This window comes from Xenopus laevis, chromosome 6S, assembly GCF_017654675.1.
Source record: "Xenopus laevis strain J_2021 chromosome 6S, Xenopus_laevis_v10.1, whole genome shotgun sequence".
NCBI lineage: Eukaryota > Metazoa > Chordata > Amphibia > Anura > Pipidae > Xenopus > Xenopus laevis.
The window spans coordinates 105,259,679-105,280,210 of record NC_054382.1 but is presented as its reverse complement, the minus strand read 5'-3'; the positions used below and the strand labels follow the sequence as shown (position 1 = coordinate 105,280,210).

Below are 20,532 nucleotides of genomic sequence, written 5' to 3'. Positions count from 1 at the left end.
AACAGATTATATTATATTCAATTTTGAAATCTGACATGGGGCTAGACATATTGTCAATTTCCCAGCTGTCCCTGGTCATGTGACTTGTGCCTGCACTTTAGGAGAGAAATGCTTTCTGGCAGGCTGCTGTTTTGTCTTCTCAATGTAACTGAATGTGTCTCAGTGAGACATGGGTTTTTACTATTGAGTGTTGTTCTTAGATCTACCAGGCAGTTGTTATCTTGTGTTATGGAGCTGTTATCTGGTTACCTTCCCATTGTTCTTTTGTTTGGCTGCTGGGGGGGGGAAGGGAGGGGGTGATATCACTCCAACTTGCAGTACAGCAGTGAAAAGTGATTGAAGTTTATCAGAGCACAAGTCACATGACTTGGGGCAGCTGGGAAATTGACAATACGTCTAGCCCCATGTCAGATTTCAAAATTGAATATAAAAAAATCTGTTTGCTCTTTTGAGAAATGGATTTCAGTGCAGCATTCTGGAGCAGCATTATTAACTGATTCATTTTGAAAAAAAATTATTTTCCCATGACAGTATCCCTTTAAGGGTTATGTAATACAAGGTGCACGATTTGCACCTAATCATCACTAGCACCAGTTAGCTTTTGGCTGGTAGAGTTTAATGCGCCTGGGCAAACTTTGTGCCTTTTACGATATTTTGTGCCATTGCACTTCTGGTACTGGTCAAATAAAACAAAAATGGATATGTGCACATGTATGTTCGTGTTAGCCAACTCTTACTAAGGGGAGTCCATGCCCTTTGTCCTAGATGTTCTCTGTCTAAAAAGGTCTATACCAAAGATTCAGAGCACTGGCTAAAGTCAATGGGAAAAATTTGATATCTGAATAACTTTAACTTAACCACACTTGGCAACCATTGGTCAGACAGGAAGGGAGACTCTGCCATGATCCTGGAAGACACTGATAAAAATTGGTCACATAATATATTCTTTTCACAGAATTCCTAAAAGTCGCTAAAAGCTTTTTCATGCGCTGCTAGGAACAAGCACAAGCTCAAGTTGAATCCAAGTCATTATGATATGGATATAATAAGGGGCATGGGCATTCTTATACATGGCCTCCAATTACATGTGATTTCACAGGAGAACAAAAGGAGCACAATGCAATAGGGGAACCCTGCACTAAAAGCCTGGTCAATGACAGGTATGGAATACATGGTTCCCCTGGGCCTGAGTCTGCTGCCCTCTGTGTTTTGTGCCTAACCACAGTAAAAAGCGCCAGTTCTAGGCACCAAAAATACTCCCAAAAGCACAATATATACACAATAGACATATGAAATTTTTATTTGTGCATGTTTGTACGCAGCTTTAGCTATCACTGTGTCTACTTATATAATTGTATTGCATTTATTTATTCATAAAGTACTGTCAGTCTATGCAGTGCTATATGTGGCACACACAAGGACACACACTACTAATTCTGAATGCTGGTGATGTGGAATTGAACACTACCATTAATACAGAGAAGTGATGGCAGACTGCAATTCTTCAGCTGTAAAAGCCTCCAGCCCTGAGAGAGACAGTAAGCAATACAATACTTTATATGAACATACAAGAGGCTATAAAATACCTACCGGCTGCATCTGTCCCAGCTTTCTCAGATGAGTGTCTTTCTTGTGTTATCTCTTCTTTACCCTGTACCATGTTTTCTCCTTGCAATCTAAGACATAAACACAATTATAGGGTTATCACAATGGCTGATATATAATACATTTTGAAATAAAAATGTAAATGCACTTTTGTAAATAATAAAAACATCAGTCATCAAGTAGTTTCATGGCCGTATAAAGACACAGTGCTTTCCTACCGTATGGAAATCTTTAATGTAATTGATAGTATTCAATGCAGTATAATATTTCCTCTAAGGTAATGATATTCAAACAAAATTCATTTTAAATGTGGCAATGCCTTAGATCTTCCACATTTTTTAAAAAGTTGCTTATAATTTCTTGGTAGAACAAATTGACTCATGCTGTTAATCTCTCATTATAATAATGCGTTATTTGGCTGCATCAAGAGAATGATTATGAGTCAGTCCCTGATTTCAATTTTGTAGCATATTCTGTTCTATGTCAGTTCATTATATATAGTGCTTTCCAGCTACCAGCTCTTGGGCTAAACTACAGCTTTATAGAAGGTTACGTGAAACTTTTAGATGATATACCACTGCTGAATATACAGGTATGGGATCTGTTATCCAGAATGCACAGGACCTGGGGTTTTCCGGATAACGCACCTTTCCGTTATCTGTATCTCCTTACCGTAAGTCTTCTAAGAAATAATTTAAACATTAACTAAACCCAATAGGCTTAGTGATCCACACTAAGATATGATTAATCCTTGTTTTTCTTCCCATAAGGATTAATTATATCTTAGTGTGGATCAAGTACAAGCTACTCTTTTATTATTACAGAGAAAAAAAAGAATCATTTTTAAATATTTGAATTTGAAAGAAGTCTATGCCAGAAAGACTTCCCGTAATTCGGTGCTTTCCTGGATAACGGGTTTCAGGATAATGGATCCCATACCTGTATGTATATATATATGTCTTGATAAAGGTCCTAGAAGGGGACCGAAATTTCGGCCTGTTTTTTAATTAACTTAAATAAAATGAAGTTTTAAATAAACCTATTGAATGGTTCCCAGTGTGCACTCACTACTAGCGGACATTCTTTATCTATTTTTTTGACCAGAGCACCCAGGTTGTTTAATACCTCCTCAAGGTGTGCAGCCTGCCCCACCGTCCTATATCTATCTATCTATATATATATATATATATATATATATATATATATATATATATATATATATATATATATATATATATATATATATATATATATATATATCTATATCTATATCTATATCTATATCTATATCTATATCTATATATATATATATATATATATATATATATATCTATATATATATATATATATATCTATATCTATATATATATATATCTATATCTATATATATATATATATATATATATATATATATATATATATATATATATACTGTATATATATATATATATATACTGTGTATATATATATATATATACTGTATATATATATATATATATATATATATATATATATATATATATATATATATATATATATATATATATATATATATATATATATAATAAACAAGAGTGAAGTACACTGCATGTGCAGTAGGGTAAAATCCAAAATTGGTACCCAATTGCACCGGTCTAAGTCTGACAAGAGACAACTGGGAAAGGTAAAAACTATGTACTTTCTTCACTGGTCCTGGGCATTTGCCCTCCTAAAAGGAGCAGGGGCAGATGCAAGGGGTAAAACTTTGCTTTTGGATTAAAGTTGAAACATAAGAAAATATCTGATTGTGCATGAAAGAATCCCCTCCAATACTTTTGATATCAAGCACGCATCAAGTACACACAATCTTAACACATGGAATAAATCAGAAACCTGATATTTTAAAAAAAATGTATACTTCCCGACATGTAACATATAGTGTATGAGCAAATAACTATGGAATCTAAAGGCTTAGTGAACAAATTACTCTATTGTACAGTGTAATTCTATGTTCATAGATAGTTAGCGCTGAGTACACTCATTGTGATGACATCCATTTAGGAAAAAGATGATGACTGATTAGCAATTACATAGTATGGCTTGCTCTCTGGGCTATGCTTGGTGCACTGACTGCTCTAATGTACACCTGCTCAGCACAGACTCCACATCATTTGCCTTCAGGAAGCTTCACTGAGCACAGAATCTAATCCGCTTTAAGGAATAATCAATCAACACATTCAAGGTTTGTTATTTCCCCTTTTTTAAATACATGAATTGAGGTTTCCAAGGATCTTATCTCAGATCTCCAAGAAATCCAATAGTAAATAAATTATCCTTTGTACAACTGGCTTTGGGTGTAAAGAAAGAAAAAATACCCGCATCATTTTTTATAGCAAGCCTTTTTCATGCAGAGCTTTGATGACAAGTTGTGTCTATAAAGAAAGTTAATTTACCTAAGGGAGGCCCTGGATTTGTATTTGTCTCCTCAGCTATTCTTCTAATGTGAAAAAGTGAGTAAATGAATGATGCTGTTCTCTGTAACCCTAATTAACAAGTATATATATATATATATATATAAACCCTCTTGACTTTTTCTATTCTTTTATAACTTATATATTCAGCATCTGTTCAGTATAGTGGGGATAATATAGTGAAAGGCAAGTTCTACTTCTCCTGTGTTTGTCGTGACCTTGACACTATTCTTCCGACTGCAGACATTTTCAGTCATTTTGGTCTTGAAAACCCTTTTGTGGTCTGAGATTTGATCCGAGCCTCTTACCACAAATGAGGTTACGTATGGGAAAAACACACATCAGTCATCTGCTAAAGTTCCAAAATATCTAGTGCAGCAAACACACGTTCACCTCAAATCTCACCCAATGTGGCAAGAATTCCAGCAATGTCTAGGAGAGGAAACAACTATGAACCCTAAATACAACTCTACTTTGCTTTCAGGTTAAGTCTCCCATGCCTTCAATTTGGTCCCAAATGGGGCTAGAGCAATAGTTTAGGGAAACTCTGCCCCCAAAAGCCAGGTTTTAGTTTTTGGCATGAAAATCTTTATGAAAATTAAACAAGTAAAATAGGCTTTCAGGTTCTAACCATAAGACCATGCCCTGGCTAAGACCCCTATTCCTTATTAGTAACCTATCCGGCTTCTAAACATCGAAACACTTGCAGATTTTAGTTATGAGGTTGATGCTTATTGAGTACACAGAAATGCTATTGACTATTCTTTGAGTATTTGTATTTATATTACGGTATACATTTAAATGAATCTGTCATATTATTTTCATCAACCGTGGTATAATTTCTTGCTACTTATTTATTGGCACTGTTGAGAATTAGTCTGTTAACATCACAATTCAGGCAAACAATACTGTGGTTAACTAAAAACTCAAGTATACGTCTGAGAAGTATTGACCTATGCACATAGTAAGTTATTATATTGTGGATTATATCCTGAATACTGGGGTAGCATGGGTTGGAGCTCCTGGCATAGTGATTTCTAGCTATTCTTTTTTCATCTGCATGCTTAATGGGCTTGATGTGACTGCTTGTAATTGTGCTGCAACTGAACTACTTTATTACTTTCAGTAGCCCATTAGGTCCCAGGTGATATTTTCTATTAGCAACTTACCAGACAGCTTCCCCCTCTATAAACCCTGCCTTGCATGAGTTCCTGGATAAAAGTCTTCTGTGACATGGGGTTATTTGAGTAAAGCTTGTTCTGTATTGTTCAGTTATAAACTGGAAGGCAACCATGCAGTGTTATTAGTGGTGCTTGCGAAGCAAAGCATCACTACTGTTATCTTGCAAACTTATTTTTATTCTTCTTCCGTATGAAAGTTTGGCGCGTAACTAGTCCCGCACCGTTTGTCCTAGACCCATGAATGAGGTGTCAAATCGTGCGGCTTAATCGGGAATGGGGTGGTATGACTTTTCTAAGGGGTGGGTGGTTAATTGCCCCTTGCGGGGGCAATTAACCACCTCGAAAAGTCCCATAGATTAACATTGAGGCCAACTTTTGACGGATTCTAGCGCAGAGAGGGAATCTTGTAGAAACGTTAAATTTACCACATTTGAAGAGGTTTGCGACCTGTGTCAGATGATACCCCACACGAGGGTATAAGTTTTACCCCCGGGGCAGGAGAGGTCCCCAAATTTGCCCCATTGACTTATAATGGGGAATTTATCGAATAATTAGTTTGTCGCAGACCCATGAATGAGGTGTCAAACCGTTCAGCTTATTCGGGAATGGGGTGTTGTGACTTTTCTGTCCTATTTTGGGGACCCAAAAAAGTGAGCGGAGCCGCAAACAACCAATCAGATTTTCCCTATTGACTTGAATGAGAAAATGTAAACAGCTGTAATTCTCACAGTAATAAAGCCAGAGCTCCCAAACTTGGCACCGTGGGTCACTGGGTGACTGCGGCCAAAATTTACAAAAAGTGGGCGGAGTCTACAACAGCCAATCAAATTTCAGCCATTCAATTAAATAGGAAAATTTTAAACTGCTGCCGCTCTTAGACGGTTAATGGCAGGGTCCTCAAAGTTGGCACAGTTGGTCACTGGGGGACTGGGATTAAAATTAAGAAAAGTGGGTGGAGCCAAAACCAACCAATCAGATTTCTTTGATTGGTTTTAATGGGAAAAATTAAGAAGGCTGCCATTCTCTCAGTATTGATGTCAGGGACCTTGAATATCACAAATGTGGTCGCTGGGGGTTTCCACTTCAAGTTTAGAAAAAGTGGGCAGAGCCACCAACAACCAATCAAATTTCATTCATTGATTTTCAATAGAAAAAATAGAAATGCTGCCATTTTTACACATTAAATGACAGCATTCCCAAACTTTGGTATGTTAGTCACTGAGTGACTGTGGTTCACAATTAGGAAAAAAGGGGCGGGGCAACAACAGCCAATCAGATTTCAGCCTTTGACCTTAATGAAAAATGATAAACTGCTGCTATTATCACGGTTTAAATGCTAGGTGTACCAAACTTGGCTCAATTACTCACTGGGTGACTGCGGTCAAAATTTAGGAAAAGTGGGTGGAGCCATAAACAGCCAATCCGTTTTCACCTATTGACTTCAATGTAAAATTTTTGATTACCGCCGTTCTCACAGTTTTAAAACCGGAGGCCCCAAACTTGGCACTGACCATGACTAGGTAACTGGGGTTAAAATTCAGAAAAATGGGCGGAGCTTAAGACAGCCAATCAAATTTTACCTAACGCTATTCAATGGGAATATTTAAATTCCTGTCATTCTTACACTGTTAATGTAAGAGTGCTCAAACTTGGTCCATTTGGTGACTGGGTTGCAAATTTTTAAAAGTGGGCGGAGCCAAAAATAGCCAGTTTGTTTGGATTGATTTCAATGGTAAAATTTGGTTGGCTTTAAATTTCACCGGTTTAATCCGGATTCTACCGACTTTGTGTACTCTCTAGGCACCAGGGGCGACTGGGCAAGACACCCAACATATATGGGGGGCCTGAGTTTTGCCACGGCAAGCACCACTCACATTTTCTTCAGGAAATGTACCTCTCTAGTATTATTCTATAATCCTAGGTAGAGCAGTCAAGCAGTGAGTTTACATCAGCATGTAATTAGACTTCAGCTGCCAAAGTAATATTCATGTATTTTAAGCAAAAATGTTATCACTGCAAAAGCACAAGATTCAGACTAGATCCCTATTCCCAAGGCCACAAAATGGTGCAAATTTAAAGCCAGAAATGCCATGGGTTCTATTAGTTATTTAAAGGGGGTGAAACCCCAAATATAAATCTAATAAATTTGCAAGCTACAGTCATTACTAATTTACAGTGATTTTGATGATTGACAATGGAATGAAACATTAATACGTTAAGATATGTTAGTCCAATCTATAATTGCACTAATGAGATTACAAGGTTTTCCACAATTACATTTTTCTTATCCAATACTATGGTATCTCATATATCGCATATAATCAATGTGCTATAATTGGAATCGGTTTACTATTGGCAATTCAATAAGCACATATTAAACATCAAAAACACTGATACTAATCTAAGACTATTAGATTACAGTCAGCAGGTCTGGTCAGAACTTCTGCCCCCTTGCACAAGGTTGGGGGGAAGGGGCATCAGCATCAGAAATCGCAGGTTAGAACTACATTTATCTGACTACACAAGGTTGGGAGGGGGCATCAGAAATCGCAGGTAAGAACTACATTTATTCGACTGTCGGATGAAAACACAACGCGCTGCATTTCCATCCGACAGTCGGATAAATGTAGTTCTTACCTGTGATTTCTCCTTCACTCCCTGTTTCTTTAGAACATCCGACACATCGCATGCGTTTTGTCGCATAGTGGTTCCTCTCGCATCAGGAAGTCCTAGCCTTAAACACATTTCAAAACAACTAACACTTATGTAACATACAGTATGTGATTGCCTTTAGACTTTTATTATACAGCTTTTTATGTCTGGCTGACAGGTCCACTTTAAGCTAAATAGAGCAGAATCTGGTGGCAAAAATTGGGCTTTTTACCCAGCTAGAAAGGGCAGAAAATCTCTATATTGAATTCACCAGTACTAGTGTTTTTTCAGCCCACAAAATGCTAATTGAAGCTTTTCCTAGATTTCCAGTAAGGGCACATGAAGGCATTTGCCATTCACGGCAAAGGGACAATTTTCAGCACTTTTTACCCAGCTGAGAAGATCCATCAGCCTAAGGGAATGCATTTTTGATTGCTCTTTTGTTTTTAAAGCAAATTCTTTTGTTATAGTTACATATTCCCATGCCCCCTGTGTCACTCAATTAAATAGTGATACTTTGGTTGTATCTTTAGCCCAACTGTGGTTTAGCAAGTTTTTTACAGCCAAGGTCGTTAATACTTCCAAACATTCTCCATGTCAGGACAGACTAGAGCCCTACATGCACCAACACCTAGTTAAAAGTTTCAATTGCTTGTTGTTACTAACCAAACTCATTCCTCTTGAACTAGAAATAACCAAAAATATATTGTTTATATGATTGCTGGTTTGCATTTGCTTATCCACACGTTTTACCTTGCACACCTTGAGCAGATGTTTAATGTGACTTTTGCTTGAGGCTCTGTAGTGTATGTACTTCTTCCTTGGCTGAATTTACTTCCAGATGGCATCAGGCTGGTTACTCCTTCCATGCGAAGATCATCAAGGTCCTCTGAATTTTTTTTTAAAAAAATGACAAAACTTGCATGTTAATTAGGAGGAGAAGACTATGCATAACTGGGCTCCCCCAAAAAGTATTAATATCAAACATTTATGCTCTTTAAAATAGCCATGTGGGAGGAAAAGTGAAAAGGAAAGCATTTATAAAACAATGGTACTACACTACAGAGAAACTTAGTAAGATATACCAAGATGCCTTGGCACAGTGTTGGAGGGGAGGTGGTCAGACAGGCACTCTTTCACACTTGGGGGCAAATTTACTTATGGTCGAATATTAAGGGTTAATTAACCGTCGATATTCGACTGCCGAATGGAAATCCTTTGACTTCGAATATCAAAGTCGAAGGATTTACCGCAATTCGTTCGATTGAACGATTAAATCCTTCGAATCGTTCGATTCGAAGGATTTTAATCCATCGAACGATTTTTCTTCATCCAAAAAAACATTGCAAAGCCTATGGGGACCTTCCCCATAGGCTAACATTGACTTCGGTAGGTTTTAGGTGGCGAACTAGGGGATCGAATACAGAGTTTTCCTCTGAAAAAAAAACTTGAACGTCAGGAAGGCAAATAACATCTTCAAATGGTTCGATTGACCTCTGCCATTGACTTGTAAATGAACTCGGCAGGTTTTAAAGGGCATGTAAAGTCTAAAATAGAATAAGAAATGCTGTATTTTGTATACTAAATATAAACCTGAACTTACTGCACCACAAGCCTAATCAAACAAATATTTTATGCTTTCAAAGTTGGCTACAGGGGGTCACCATCTTGTAACTTTGTTAAACATCTTTGCAAGACTAAGACTGTGCACATGCTCAGTGTGGTCTGGGCTGCTTAGGGATCATCATAAACAAAGCTACTTGAGTTCTGCATGGCTGGGAAGTAAGGCGGGGGCTCCCCCTGCTGTTCATAAGTATGATTGTTTCCCTGCTCAGCAGTTAGGGACCGTCTGACAATTCCTATCCACAGCAGTAAATGAAGGGAGAATTTCACTGCATACAGTCAGGTTTATTATAAAAACGGTACACATTTTTTAATTAAAGTATATTTGAGATAGGTTTCTTTTTCATTAAAGATAGTAAAAATGGGATTTTATTTTTTTGCCTTTACATGCCCTTTAAGTGGCGAATATTCGAATTAGAACTGTTTCCAGGGTCGAGGTGTGATAAATCCCACATTCAAATTCAAATTGATGTTTTAAAATTCAAACTTGTGAGTTTTGACCCAAAAAAAAGACGAAAATTCAAATTCAAATTTATTATTTGTAGTTTAATAAATCGCCCCTAGAACTCACCACAGAAATACTCAGGTTTTTCTGTGGTGAGTTCTTATCTTACTTTTGAGAAAAGTGCCCCTAAAACATTAAAATGCAGTTGCACACCTTTTACCGTATCCGGCACAATCACACCAAGCGCCATCATTATGCTGAAGTTGTGGGGGAAAATGCTGCATTGTGGGTAAATTGCACAAAACCCAGTAGCTATACAATAATAGTAATAATCCAGTTTCACTGCATTACAGATTATGGCATAACAAGGTTATGTAATAAAAGGCACAAAGGAGCAGCCAGTAACCAATCAGCAGGTAACATTTACTGGTCCCCTGTTTAAAAGCAAACATTTTATTAGTTGCTATGGGTTACTGTTCCTGGTCAAACTTTAGTGCCTTTTATTACATATGGGGGTAAGAGAGCTGTGGGTTCCTGGAGCCCTTGTAGGAAGCAAGGCACTTGTAATTATGATTATTAAATGAAATCAGGGAGTATTTTACAACACCTAAGGCTAAAATTGTATAAATATTTATTATTCCTCCAGTTTCAACACTTCCAAAGCAAAGTCTCTGTGAAGTCTTCTTTTCCCAGTATATAAGATATCCCCTGGCCCCGTGCCCTCCGCTGCTATATGAAAGTCCCCTAACCACATCACCTTGGTAACCTACCACCATGCATCCTGAGTGCCTACTTCTCAGCGCTGCTAAAAAAGAAATCTTTTGGCAAGTCCATTTTCCCATGCTGCTCGATCAATTGAAATGACCTGGCTTTTTGACAGACTCTGATTCATTATAAAAGGCCGAGAGACTTCTTTAAAACCTGACAATTCCATTACCTACCATTTGCACCACAGTGAAAGAAAGGAGAGAACACTGCTATTCTTTACGCTTTGTCGCCTTTTCTCGCACGCACTGATCCTTCGGGCCCATTTGTGTTTGCTGCTGGCCTCATATAATTTATAATGTAATGTTTTTCTTGTTTGTCTCCGCAGACGGCTTTCTTCCATGGTGTATGGAAACAAGCACACATAAGGAAGAGCATTTACACAATGATTAGTAAATATATGCCTTGCTGTAGGTAATAAAGATGCAAATTTGGGGGCTAAGGTTTCCTGTGGTAAATAGAGTCTGACAGCAGAAGAAAGGCAACCCAGAAACTCCGACACATTAGCGAGATGAGATGAAGTATGGGTGCTGCTTGGCTACTGCATTACTGATCAGTACTTTTACTCAAGGATAGGCCGTTGCCAACATAGAGAAAAAGAAGAAAATTGATCAATGCACATTCCCTGGTCCCCTGTCATATAAGTAACCTATGCACATGCATGTATTTACAAAGACATGTTTTTTTTAGTTACAAAATTATGATCATAAGATTGAAAAGCCACCATACCACGTCAAGGTAAAACCCATATGGCGGTCCCTAACTATTTACCTCTGGTCATAATATCAAATGCTAAAGCCTCCCGGCATAAGAGCATTACCTGAAAAATAAGGTCTCCCGACCTGGGCATTGGTTTCAATCATAGGGCTTAGTCCTCCCCCGCCATTAGCTCCAATGTTAGTAAACATGCCCCTTATGATCATAATTTTGTAACTAAAAAAACCCTGTCTTTGTAACATAGTAACATAGTAAGTAAGGTTGAAAAAAGACACATGTCCATCGAGTTCAACCTTTTTTTTTTTTTTATTAATTACCTATCTGCCAGTTGATCCAGAGGAAGGCAAAAAAACCCACCTGAAGCCTCTCCAATTTGCCTTAGAGGGGGAAAAATTCCTTCCTGACTCCAAAATGGCAATCGGACTAGTCCCTGGATCAACTTGTACTATGAGATATCTCCCATAACCCTGTATTCCCTCACTTGTTAAACACCATCCAACCCCTTCTTAAAGCTATCTAATGTATCAGCCTGTACAACTGATTCAGGGAGAGAATTCCACATCTTCACAGCTCTCACTGTAAAAATACATGCTTCTGCATTAGGGATGCACCGAATCCAGGATTCGGTTCGGTATTCAGCCAAGATTCGGCCTTTTTCAGCAGGATTCGATTCGGCCAAAACCTTCTGCCTGGTCGAACCGAATCCTAATTTGTATATGCAAATTAGGGGCAGGGAGGGAAATCAAGTATCGGAGAATGATTCAGGGGTTCGGCTGAATCCAAAATAGTGGATTCGGTGTGTTTAACGAATTGTGCACCAAATGTTGGTACCCTTATCCAGCAAAACCAAGTCCTATTTAATAAGTGCTTGGGCTCACTGTCTGCACCTGGTATTGCCAACAAACTCATAGGGTGGCGGAGATCAAAAGGGAACCTATGGTAATGGCACTATTGTACTTTTACATCAGCACTGTAAATTCTATGGTGCACATTTATAGCTTGCAACCGTCTGCCAAAGTGAAAATTCAGTTTTATGGGATTTATAAGTGTGTATTTATTCAATGTATAATGTAAAAAATCCATAGAAAAGAACAGAGAGCAGGGGAATTTCATTCAGGCTGACTGTTGGAAGCTCTAAATTCACTCTTTGGTAACAGTGCTCCTATGTCTACTGGCACTCAAAGGGTTAAACAAAAAATTCTGCGTTCTGCAATTCCAGGACGTATTTCAGTTTGGTGCTGTCCTAGGCACCGGAGTTCTGACAACCCTGCACCAAATGGCGCAAGTACAGTACTGTCTGCCAGGAACTGATTGCAGGGGAGGAGGAGGGTATTGTAAGGATGGGGATGGGCTTGGGTATATTTATGCTAGAGGGTTGTTGCTTTGTACCAGGTTTTTTATGTTATATTTTGGACCCCACAAATCAGAACCCTAATGATAATAATGTTCTTTAATGACTAGAATGAATTGTAAATGCCTTTCCCCTCCAACCTACCAACAGTAAAGTCCTTAATGTACAGAATATCATTAACTAAGACCCCTATAAACTAATAACTCCCAACGTTTTCTGCGGGACAGTGCCGATTTTGACAGCCTCAGCCTGCAGTCCAAGCTTTTATTAAAAAGTTCAGAGTTCCTCTTTGATCTTCTGCACAACACAATTTCTTAGGCTTTTTGGCAGAGAGCCCAGAATACTCAGCAGCTGCACTTTGATCCATATGTAACACTTTAGGATAAGTAAATTTACAATTATAACTTTTTAAGACAAGCAAGTCACATGGGGAAGCTGAGATGCACAGCATAATGGCAATATCACCTTCATTAATAAAACATCCAGAAATGTGTTCAAACTTTTCATAACCTGCCAAATTTTGCAAACCAGAAATGGTAATTAGGGGGTGTGACCATAAAATGAGCATGGGCAAAACATTTTCGCCACTCTATGGGCGGCAGATCTTTTTGTCCCTCTTTCTATTTTTCACCTTTTCTATTATTATTTTAAATAGGGATGCACCGAATCCACTTTTTTGGATTCGGCCGAACCCCCGAATCCACTTTTTTGGATTCGGCCGAATACCGAACCGAATCCGAACCCTAATTTGCATATGCAAATTAGGGGTGGGAAGGGGAAAACATTTTTTACTTCCTTGTTTTCTGACAAAAAGTCACGCATTTTCCCTCCCTGCCCCTAATTTGCATATGCAAATTAGGATTCGGATTCGGTTCGGCCGGGCAGAAGGATTCGGCCGAATCCGAATCCTGCTGAAAAAGGCCGAATCCTGGCCGAATCCCGAACCGAATCCTGGATTCGGTGCATCCCTAATTTTAAATATTTATTTTAAATATTTCATTTGAAATTCCCAACAATGAATTCCTGCAATTCTCTGACTTTTTCCAGTCCTGATGTATCGACTCTTTCATACCTCTGTACCCCTTACTTCTCCCTGTTCTTTCCCTTCCCAGCTAGTACTAATATCATTTCCAGAAATAAAAAATCTTAAAACTAGAATTTAGTGTTGCTAGAAATCCCTAGTTGGGAATCTTTTTTTGTTCCCTAACGCATCAGGCTCAAAGTCACTTTTTCAAATGCCCATAATGAAAGGCTTTTTATACAGCACCGTCCATAATTATTTTATAGTTAAATCCAATTAGTGAATTGTGAATCAGCCATGGTCCCTTCTGGTTTTATTAGCAGAACAATCTGAGGCCAGCGATGACACTAAGCCCTGACTTTGTCTGCAACAGATTAAAGGCAGAATGGGGAAGAATCCCTGAAATTCTTAATCTATTTACCATTTGCAGAATCACACACTTGCATATTAGAATGATAGGAAGAACCCTGATACCACTGGATGCTATTGGGTGACCCACCTCCTGCTCGCTCCATTGTATTCAGCCCACACACATTGGAACACTGAATGCAACTTTTAACCCCTTAGGTTCTTCTTCATATTGAAAATCCATATGGAAATATTCCATACTGCATTTTGGTCAATTTATAATTTCCAAACCAAGAAATAGATTTAAATATATTTATAATATTTTCAGTTAATCGAACTAGGCTGCTATTGATTTCCATGAACTGCTTCCAAACTGAGAAAAGACTACAGTGCCCTCTAGTGGAACATCTCTACATTTCAGGTCACTGAGCGACAAAGGTAATACGGCTTTTCTTCTTGTTTAAAATACGTTTTATTTGAAATTGCAAGTCTTCCCTCAGACACGAGCCTTTAGTAAATAGCAACTTTCCACTATACATTCACGAAACACATTTAGTAGTTTAGGGATGTGTCATTGCTACTGAAGTAGTATACGTTTGTCCCACTTTTCTTTGCACTGCTGGTTCTGAGTCTTGAAACAACGTAGCAGAAGTCAACTAATTCACAGCTGACAGCTGAAAAAAGGATGCATAGCGTTTTGGGAACTAGAGTGTGGCTGGAGGCCAGTTGTTTTTGGCTATATTGTTTGACAGTCAGAACCAGCAGTGCAGTAAAGATAAAGGGACAGACAGACCCTAATTTCAATACCAAATAACTTTAAAACCATTAAAAATGTGTAGTAACAGTATATTGGAAAAAATTGCCCCTTAATGTGTCACACAATATAATAAGTTAAAGGGTTAGTTTATGTCTTAATTTACTTTTAGTATATTATAGAATGTCCTATTATTTTTGATTTTGTGTCTATTTAATTATTTACATTCTTCTTCCACTTTCCAGCTTTCAAATGAGATGGGGGGGGGTCACTGACCCAAGCCGACAAAAAAAGATTGCTCTGTGAGGCTACAATGTTATCATTATTTTGCATTCCTTATCTTTCTTTTTAGCCCTTTTCCTATTCATCTTTTGGTCTCTCGCTCAAACTATGGCCTGTTGCTAGGGTAAATTGGACCTTAGCAACAGGATAGCTGCTGAGATTACAAACTAGAACGCTGCTGAACAACAGTTCAGTTATGGGATATATTTATCATGCTGAAAATTAAATTTTTACAGTTCAAGAACAAAAGCAAAGCTCTGATTGGTTGCTATGAAAAACATCACAGGGAATGTTTCACTTCACTTTGTACACAGTATAATAAATAGACCTCTCCTTTAAGCTGGCCATAGACGCAAAGATCTGATCATACGAATCGAGGATTGGTACGATTTTCGGACCGTGTGTGGAGAGTCCCGACATTTTTCGTCTGGCGGAGATCGGTCTTTTGGTTGATCGGACAGGTTAGAAAATTTCTGTCGGCTGCCGATAATATCTCTGCGTGTATTGCCGATCGTATGATTTTCAGTGGGAGACTGTCACTAGCTTTGGTTGGACATAGATATCTTACGATTGCTGTCAGGGGCAGAACATTGCTGATCTGTTCTTTTACTACTTTATTTGATCTGAATGGTAAGACTTTGATCTGAAAGGTTAGTGGCGGGTCGGGAGATGGGAAAGTCCGATTATACGATGATTTGTACGATCGGATCTTTGCATCTTTGGCCAGCTTTAGACTGGAATTGACTGTTGGGAAGAACTGTAAAAGTCATACCATTTAATTGTAATTGTGTATAGACAGCTGGCAAATCTCAACCTTGCCAGTGTTTCTTGGGCAGTAAGGGCAGTGTTGATGAAAGACGACCATGTGGCTTGAACCATTAGACTGAATGGGAGGTGAGGATTTGTGCTGTTAAAGAATTACTCCAATATGTTTTTTATATTATTAAAGGGATTATTAATGGGGTAGTTCAGATTTAATTAGTATGTAGCAATAATAGTATTTTAAGAACTTAATTTTTTCATCTTTTATGGGTTTTTTCTTTATTTTGTGTTTTGCTCCTCTTCAGTTAATAATTTCAGCGGCACTCTGGTTTCTAAGATTGCAGTTACCCCAACAACCAGGCAATAGTTGGAATGGAAGATGTTTAGGAGAGGTATAGAAAGATAAACAATACAGCTTAAAGGGATACTGTCATGGGGAAAAAAAAAATTTCAAAATGAATCAGTTAATAGTGCTGCTCCAGCAGAATTCTGCACTGAAATCAATTTCTCAAAAGAGCAAACAGATTTTGTTATATTCAATTTTGAAATCTGACATGGGGCTAGACATATTGTCAACTTCCCAGCTGCCCCAAGTCATGTGACTTGTGCTCTGATAAACTTCACACAACACAAGATAACAGCTGCCTGGCAGATCTAAGAACAGCACACAATAGTAAAAACCCATGTCTCACTGAGACGCATTCAGTTACATTGAGAAGGAAAAACAGCAGCCTGCCAGAAAGCATTTCTCTCCTAAGGTGCAGGCACAAGTCACATGACTGGGAGCAGCTGGGAAATTGACAAAACGTCTAGCCCCATGTCAGATTTCAAAATTGAATATAAAAAAATCTGTTTGCTCTTTTGAGAAATGGATTTCAGTGCAGAATTCTGCTGGAGCAGCACTATTAACTGATTCATTTTGAAAAAAATGTATTTTCCCATGACAGTATCGCTTTAACAATAGCAACAGAAATATAGCCACACAGAGCACGAGCTTTATGATTTATCCTCTGAAACGAACGGTGTCTCCCCAATCCGGCAATCAAAGAAAGGGCTCTCCTCCACCCTTAACCAGACACTTTCCACAAATAGATTGCTGTAGGACTCAAAGACCATAAGTCAATCAGGGGAAAAAAACAGAAAACAGAGATTAGAAAATTAGAGATGCACCCGTGGTTTTTGGTTGTAGTTCAACAAGATCCTACACTCCGGTTCCTAATGAGTCTGGCAGGCGTCATGCTTACAAGAGGTTAGTTTGTAAAGGGCATTGATAGCGATAAGCGTTCCTGTTCAAACTTCTAATCTTCTCGCATCTTTAGTGGGTAAAATTAAGCAACATGTGTGGAAGTGTTTATACAATTTTAATAAATAAATAAAATTACACTCACAAACTCACAATAAAATCACTTTAAAAACAATGCAGCGTATTCGTGTCTTATTCTGAGTTCTTTAACGTCTTTGGCAGTTCAACGCACTTTCCTCGGACCTCTGGCTGCTGCCTTGCTCGTTGCCATACACTTTAGCATTACCTAGTTTATATTTAAATCCAATTAGTGAATTGTGAATCAGCCATGGTCCCTTTTGGTTTTATCAGCAGAACAATCTGAGGCCAGCAATGAAACTAAGCTCTGACTTTGTCTGCAACAGATTAAAGGCAGAATGGGGAAGAATCCCTGAATTTAGCATTACCTAGAAATGCTAAACTGTATGGCAGGCAGCAAGGCAACAGCCAGAGGTCCCAGGAAAGTGCGTTGAACTGCCAAAGACGCTAAAGAACTCGGAATAAGACACGAATGTGCTGCATTGTTTTTAAAGTGATTTTATTGTGAGTTTGTGAGTGTACTTTTATTTATTTATTAAAATTGTATAAACACTTCCACACATGTTGCTTGATTTTACCCAGTAAAGATGCAAGAAGATTAGAAGTTTGAACAGGAACGCTTATCACTATCAATGCCCTTTACAAACTTACCTCTTGTAAGCATGACCGCCTGCCAGACTCACTAGGAACCGGAGTGTAGGCTCTTGTTGAACTACAACCAGAAACCACGGGTGCATCTCTAACCATTTAAAAGCACAAGAATAGTGGATAGCAGCAAGCACATAGTGCAGACTATGCCAAATTATTTCTTATGGAGCACAGATCAAATCAAGTGTCAGTGAGATACATACACAAGATACATATGAATTGTGCCAGTAATACAAGGCAGAAAGAGAAGATTTACTTTCTCATCTAAGGCCAGCACCATATGGGCAAAGTTTTATTAGAGCACCCAGTATTCAGCAGAGGAACGCTGTACTTACAATGGAGTTACAAACAGCTACTGAAAGCCTTGAGTCCACTACAAGAAAGAGACAACCGTGCCTAGACAGACACAACAACAGCTGCCAAAGCATGCAGCAAAGTTGACCGGTGCCACCAGGGCTATAGGCTGGGAAATATTTTTAATAAAAATCCCACATGGCTTTTTCTGGATTTATTAAAGGCCAATGCTGCAAAAAGTCAGAATTTTGAAAACTCGGCATCTCACACCTGCCGAGGTTGTATATAAGTCAATGGGAATCCGACTATTATGGGCTATTCAAGCAAAAAGCTGAAAAATTCTGACTTCTTGGGAAAAAGTCAGAAAAAAATGGAGCAATTGGGGGGAAAAAAATCTGAAAAAATCGTACTATTCTGATTCACGATTATCATGTTTTCCCCTGATCCGATTATATCACTCTTTTTTTAATAATAAATAATCTCAAATTGTGGATTCTAGTTTGGTCGGACTTTTTTTAATAAAATTCTGATTTTGATAAATGATTGTCAGTGTTACTGGGTGACATTCAATTAGTAGATAGCAGCAAGCACACAGTGCAGACTATGCCAAATGATTTCTTATGGAGCACAGATCAAATCAAGTGTCAGTGAGATACATACACTAGATACATATACATTGTGCCAGTAATACAAGGCAGAAAGAGAAGATTTACTTTCTCATCTAAGGCCAGCACCATATGTGCAAAGTTTTATTAGAGCACCCAGTATTCAGCAGAGGAACGCTGTACTTACAATGGAGTTACAAACAGCTACTGAAAGCCTTGAGTCCACTACAAGAAAGAGTCAACCCTGCCTAGACAGACACAACAACAGCTGCCAAAGCATGCAGCAAAGCTTACCGGTGCCACCAGGGCTACTGGCTGGGGAATATTTTTAATAAAAATCCCACATGGCTTTAAAAGGGTGGTTTACCTTTAAGTTAACTTTTAGTATGTTATAGAACGGCGAAATCTAAGCAACTTTTCAAGTGGTCTTCATTTTTTATTTTTCATCGTTTTTTTTTTTTAATACAGGTTTAGGATCTGTTATCCAGAAACACGATATACAGTAAGCTCCGAATTAGGAGACTCCATCCAAATAATCCACATTTTTTAAAATGATTTTTTTTTTCTCCGTAATAATAAAACAGTAGCTTATACTTGATCCAAACTTAATCCTTATTGGAAGCAAAACCAGCCTATTGGGTTTATTTAATGTTTACATGATTTTCTAGTAGACAACTTTGAAGATCCAAATTACAGAAAGATCTGTTATTCGGAAAACTCCAGGTCCAGAACATTCTGGATAACAGGTCCAATACCTTGCCTCTTACTCTTTCTAGCTTTCCAAAAAAAACAAATGCTCTGTAAGGCTACAAATGTATTGTTATTGCTACTTTTTATTAATCATCTTTATATTCAGGCCTCTCCTATTCATATTCCAATCTCTTATGCAAATCAATGCATGGTTGTTAGGGTAATTCAGACCCTAGCAACCAGATTAATGAAATTGCAAACTGGACAGCTGGAGAATAAAAAGCTAAATAATTCAACCCCCACAAATAATAAAAAAAAAGAAAACCAACTGCAAATTATACCTAGGGGTTTATCTATTAAAGTCTAAAATACCATTTTTTCGGATGAAAAAAACTAGATTTTTTCAAGATTTATTAAACTCGGATGGTTAAAAATCCTAATAAAAAAGTATTCCAACTCTGACCTGCCAAGATCATGTAGGAGTCAATGGCAGATATCCAGATGACAGATATTCTGATCTGCTCTGGGTTTCATACATTTAGGGGGTTCTTTATCAAAATCCCAAATTTTCTGATTTTTTTAAATAAAAAAAGTCTGACCAAACTAGAATCCATGATTTGCCCTTATTTTACCAATAAAAAACACAAAAAAATCGGACTGAGAAAAACCAAGACTTTTTGAGATTGTCATGTGAAAAACCCGAATTTTTTGAAACCCTGAAAACTCAGAGCATTTCCTGAGGGTTAAAACATCTTCAAATGGTTAAGGGGACATCTGCCATTGACTTTTTCATGAATTCAGCAGGTTTTAGATGGAGTATTTTCAGATTTGGACTTGGAACAGATTCAAGGCCTAATAAATCGAAAAAAAAACCAAAAACACATTTTTACCGCAACTATTCCGGGTTTTCGGCGTCAAAACAGACGCACCTTAGTGGTAGTGGTTTTCACATGAAAATCTGAAAAAAATCCTATGATTAGAATTTTTCCACGATTTTATCAAGTTTTTTACCACACAA

At 37.9% G+C, this 20,532-nt stretch overlaps 1 protein-coding gene across 4 annotated transcripts in view; it reads right to left on the bottom strand.

Annotated features, from left to right (window-relative positions):
• Positions 1 to 20,532, bottom strand: part of c8orf34.S (chromosome 8 open reading frame 34 S homeolog) — a 125,641-nt gene that overhangs the window by 62,070 nt on the left and 43,039 nt on the right. For 3 of the 4 annotated variants that reach the window (XM_018223774.2, XM_018223775.2, XM_018223779.2), the window contains 2 exons: positions 8,642 to 8,777; positions 1,591 to 1,676 (listed from right to left, as the gene is read on the bottom strand). In XM_018223774.2, the coding sequence (XP_018079263.1) occupies positions 1,591 to 1,676; positions 8,642 to 8,777 (222 nt within the window). The remainder of the gene's footprint in view (positions 1 to 1,590; positions 1,677 to 8,641; positions 8,778 to 20,532) is intronic. The other variant, XM_018223776.2, reaches the window with a different exon arrangement.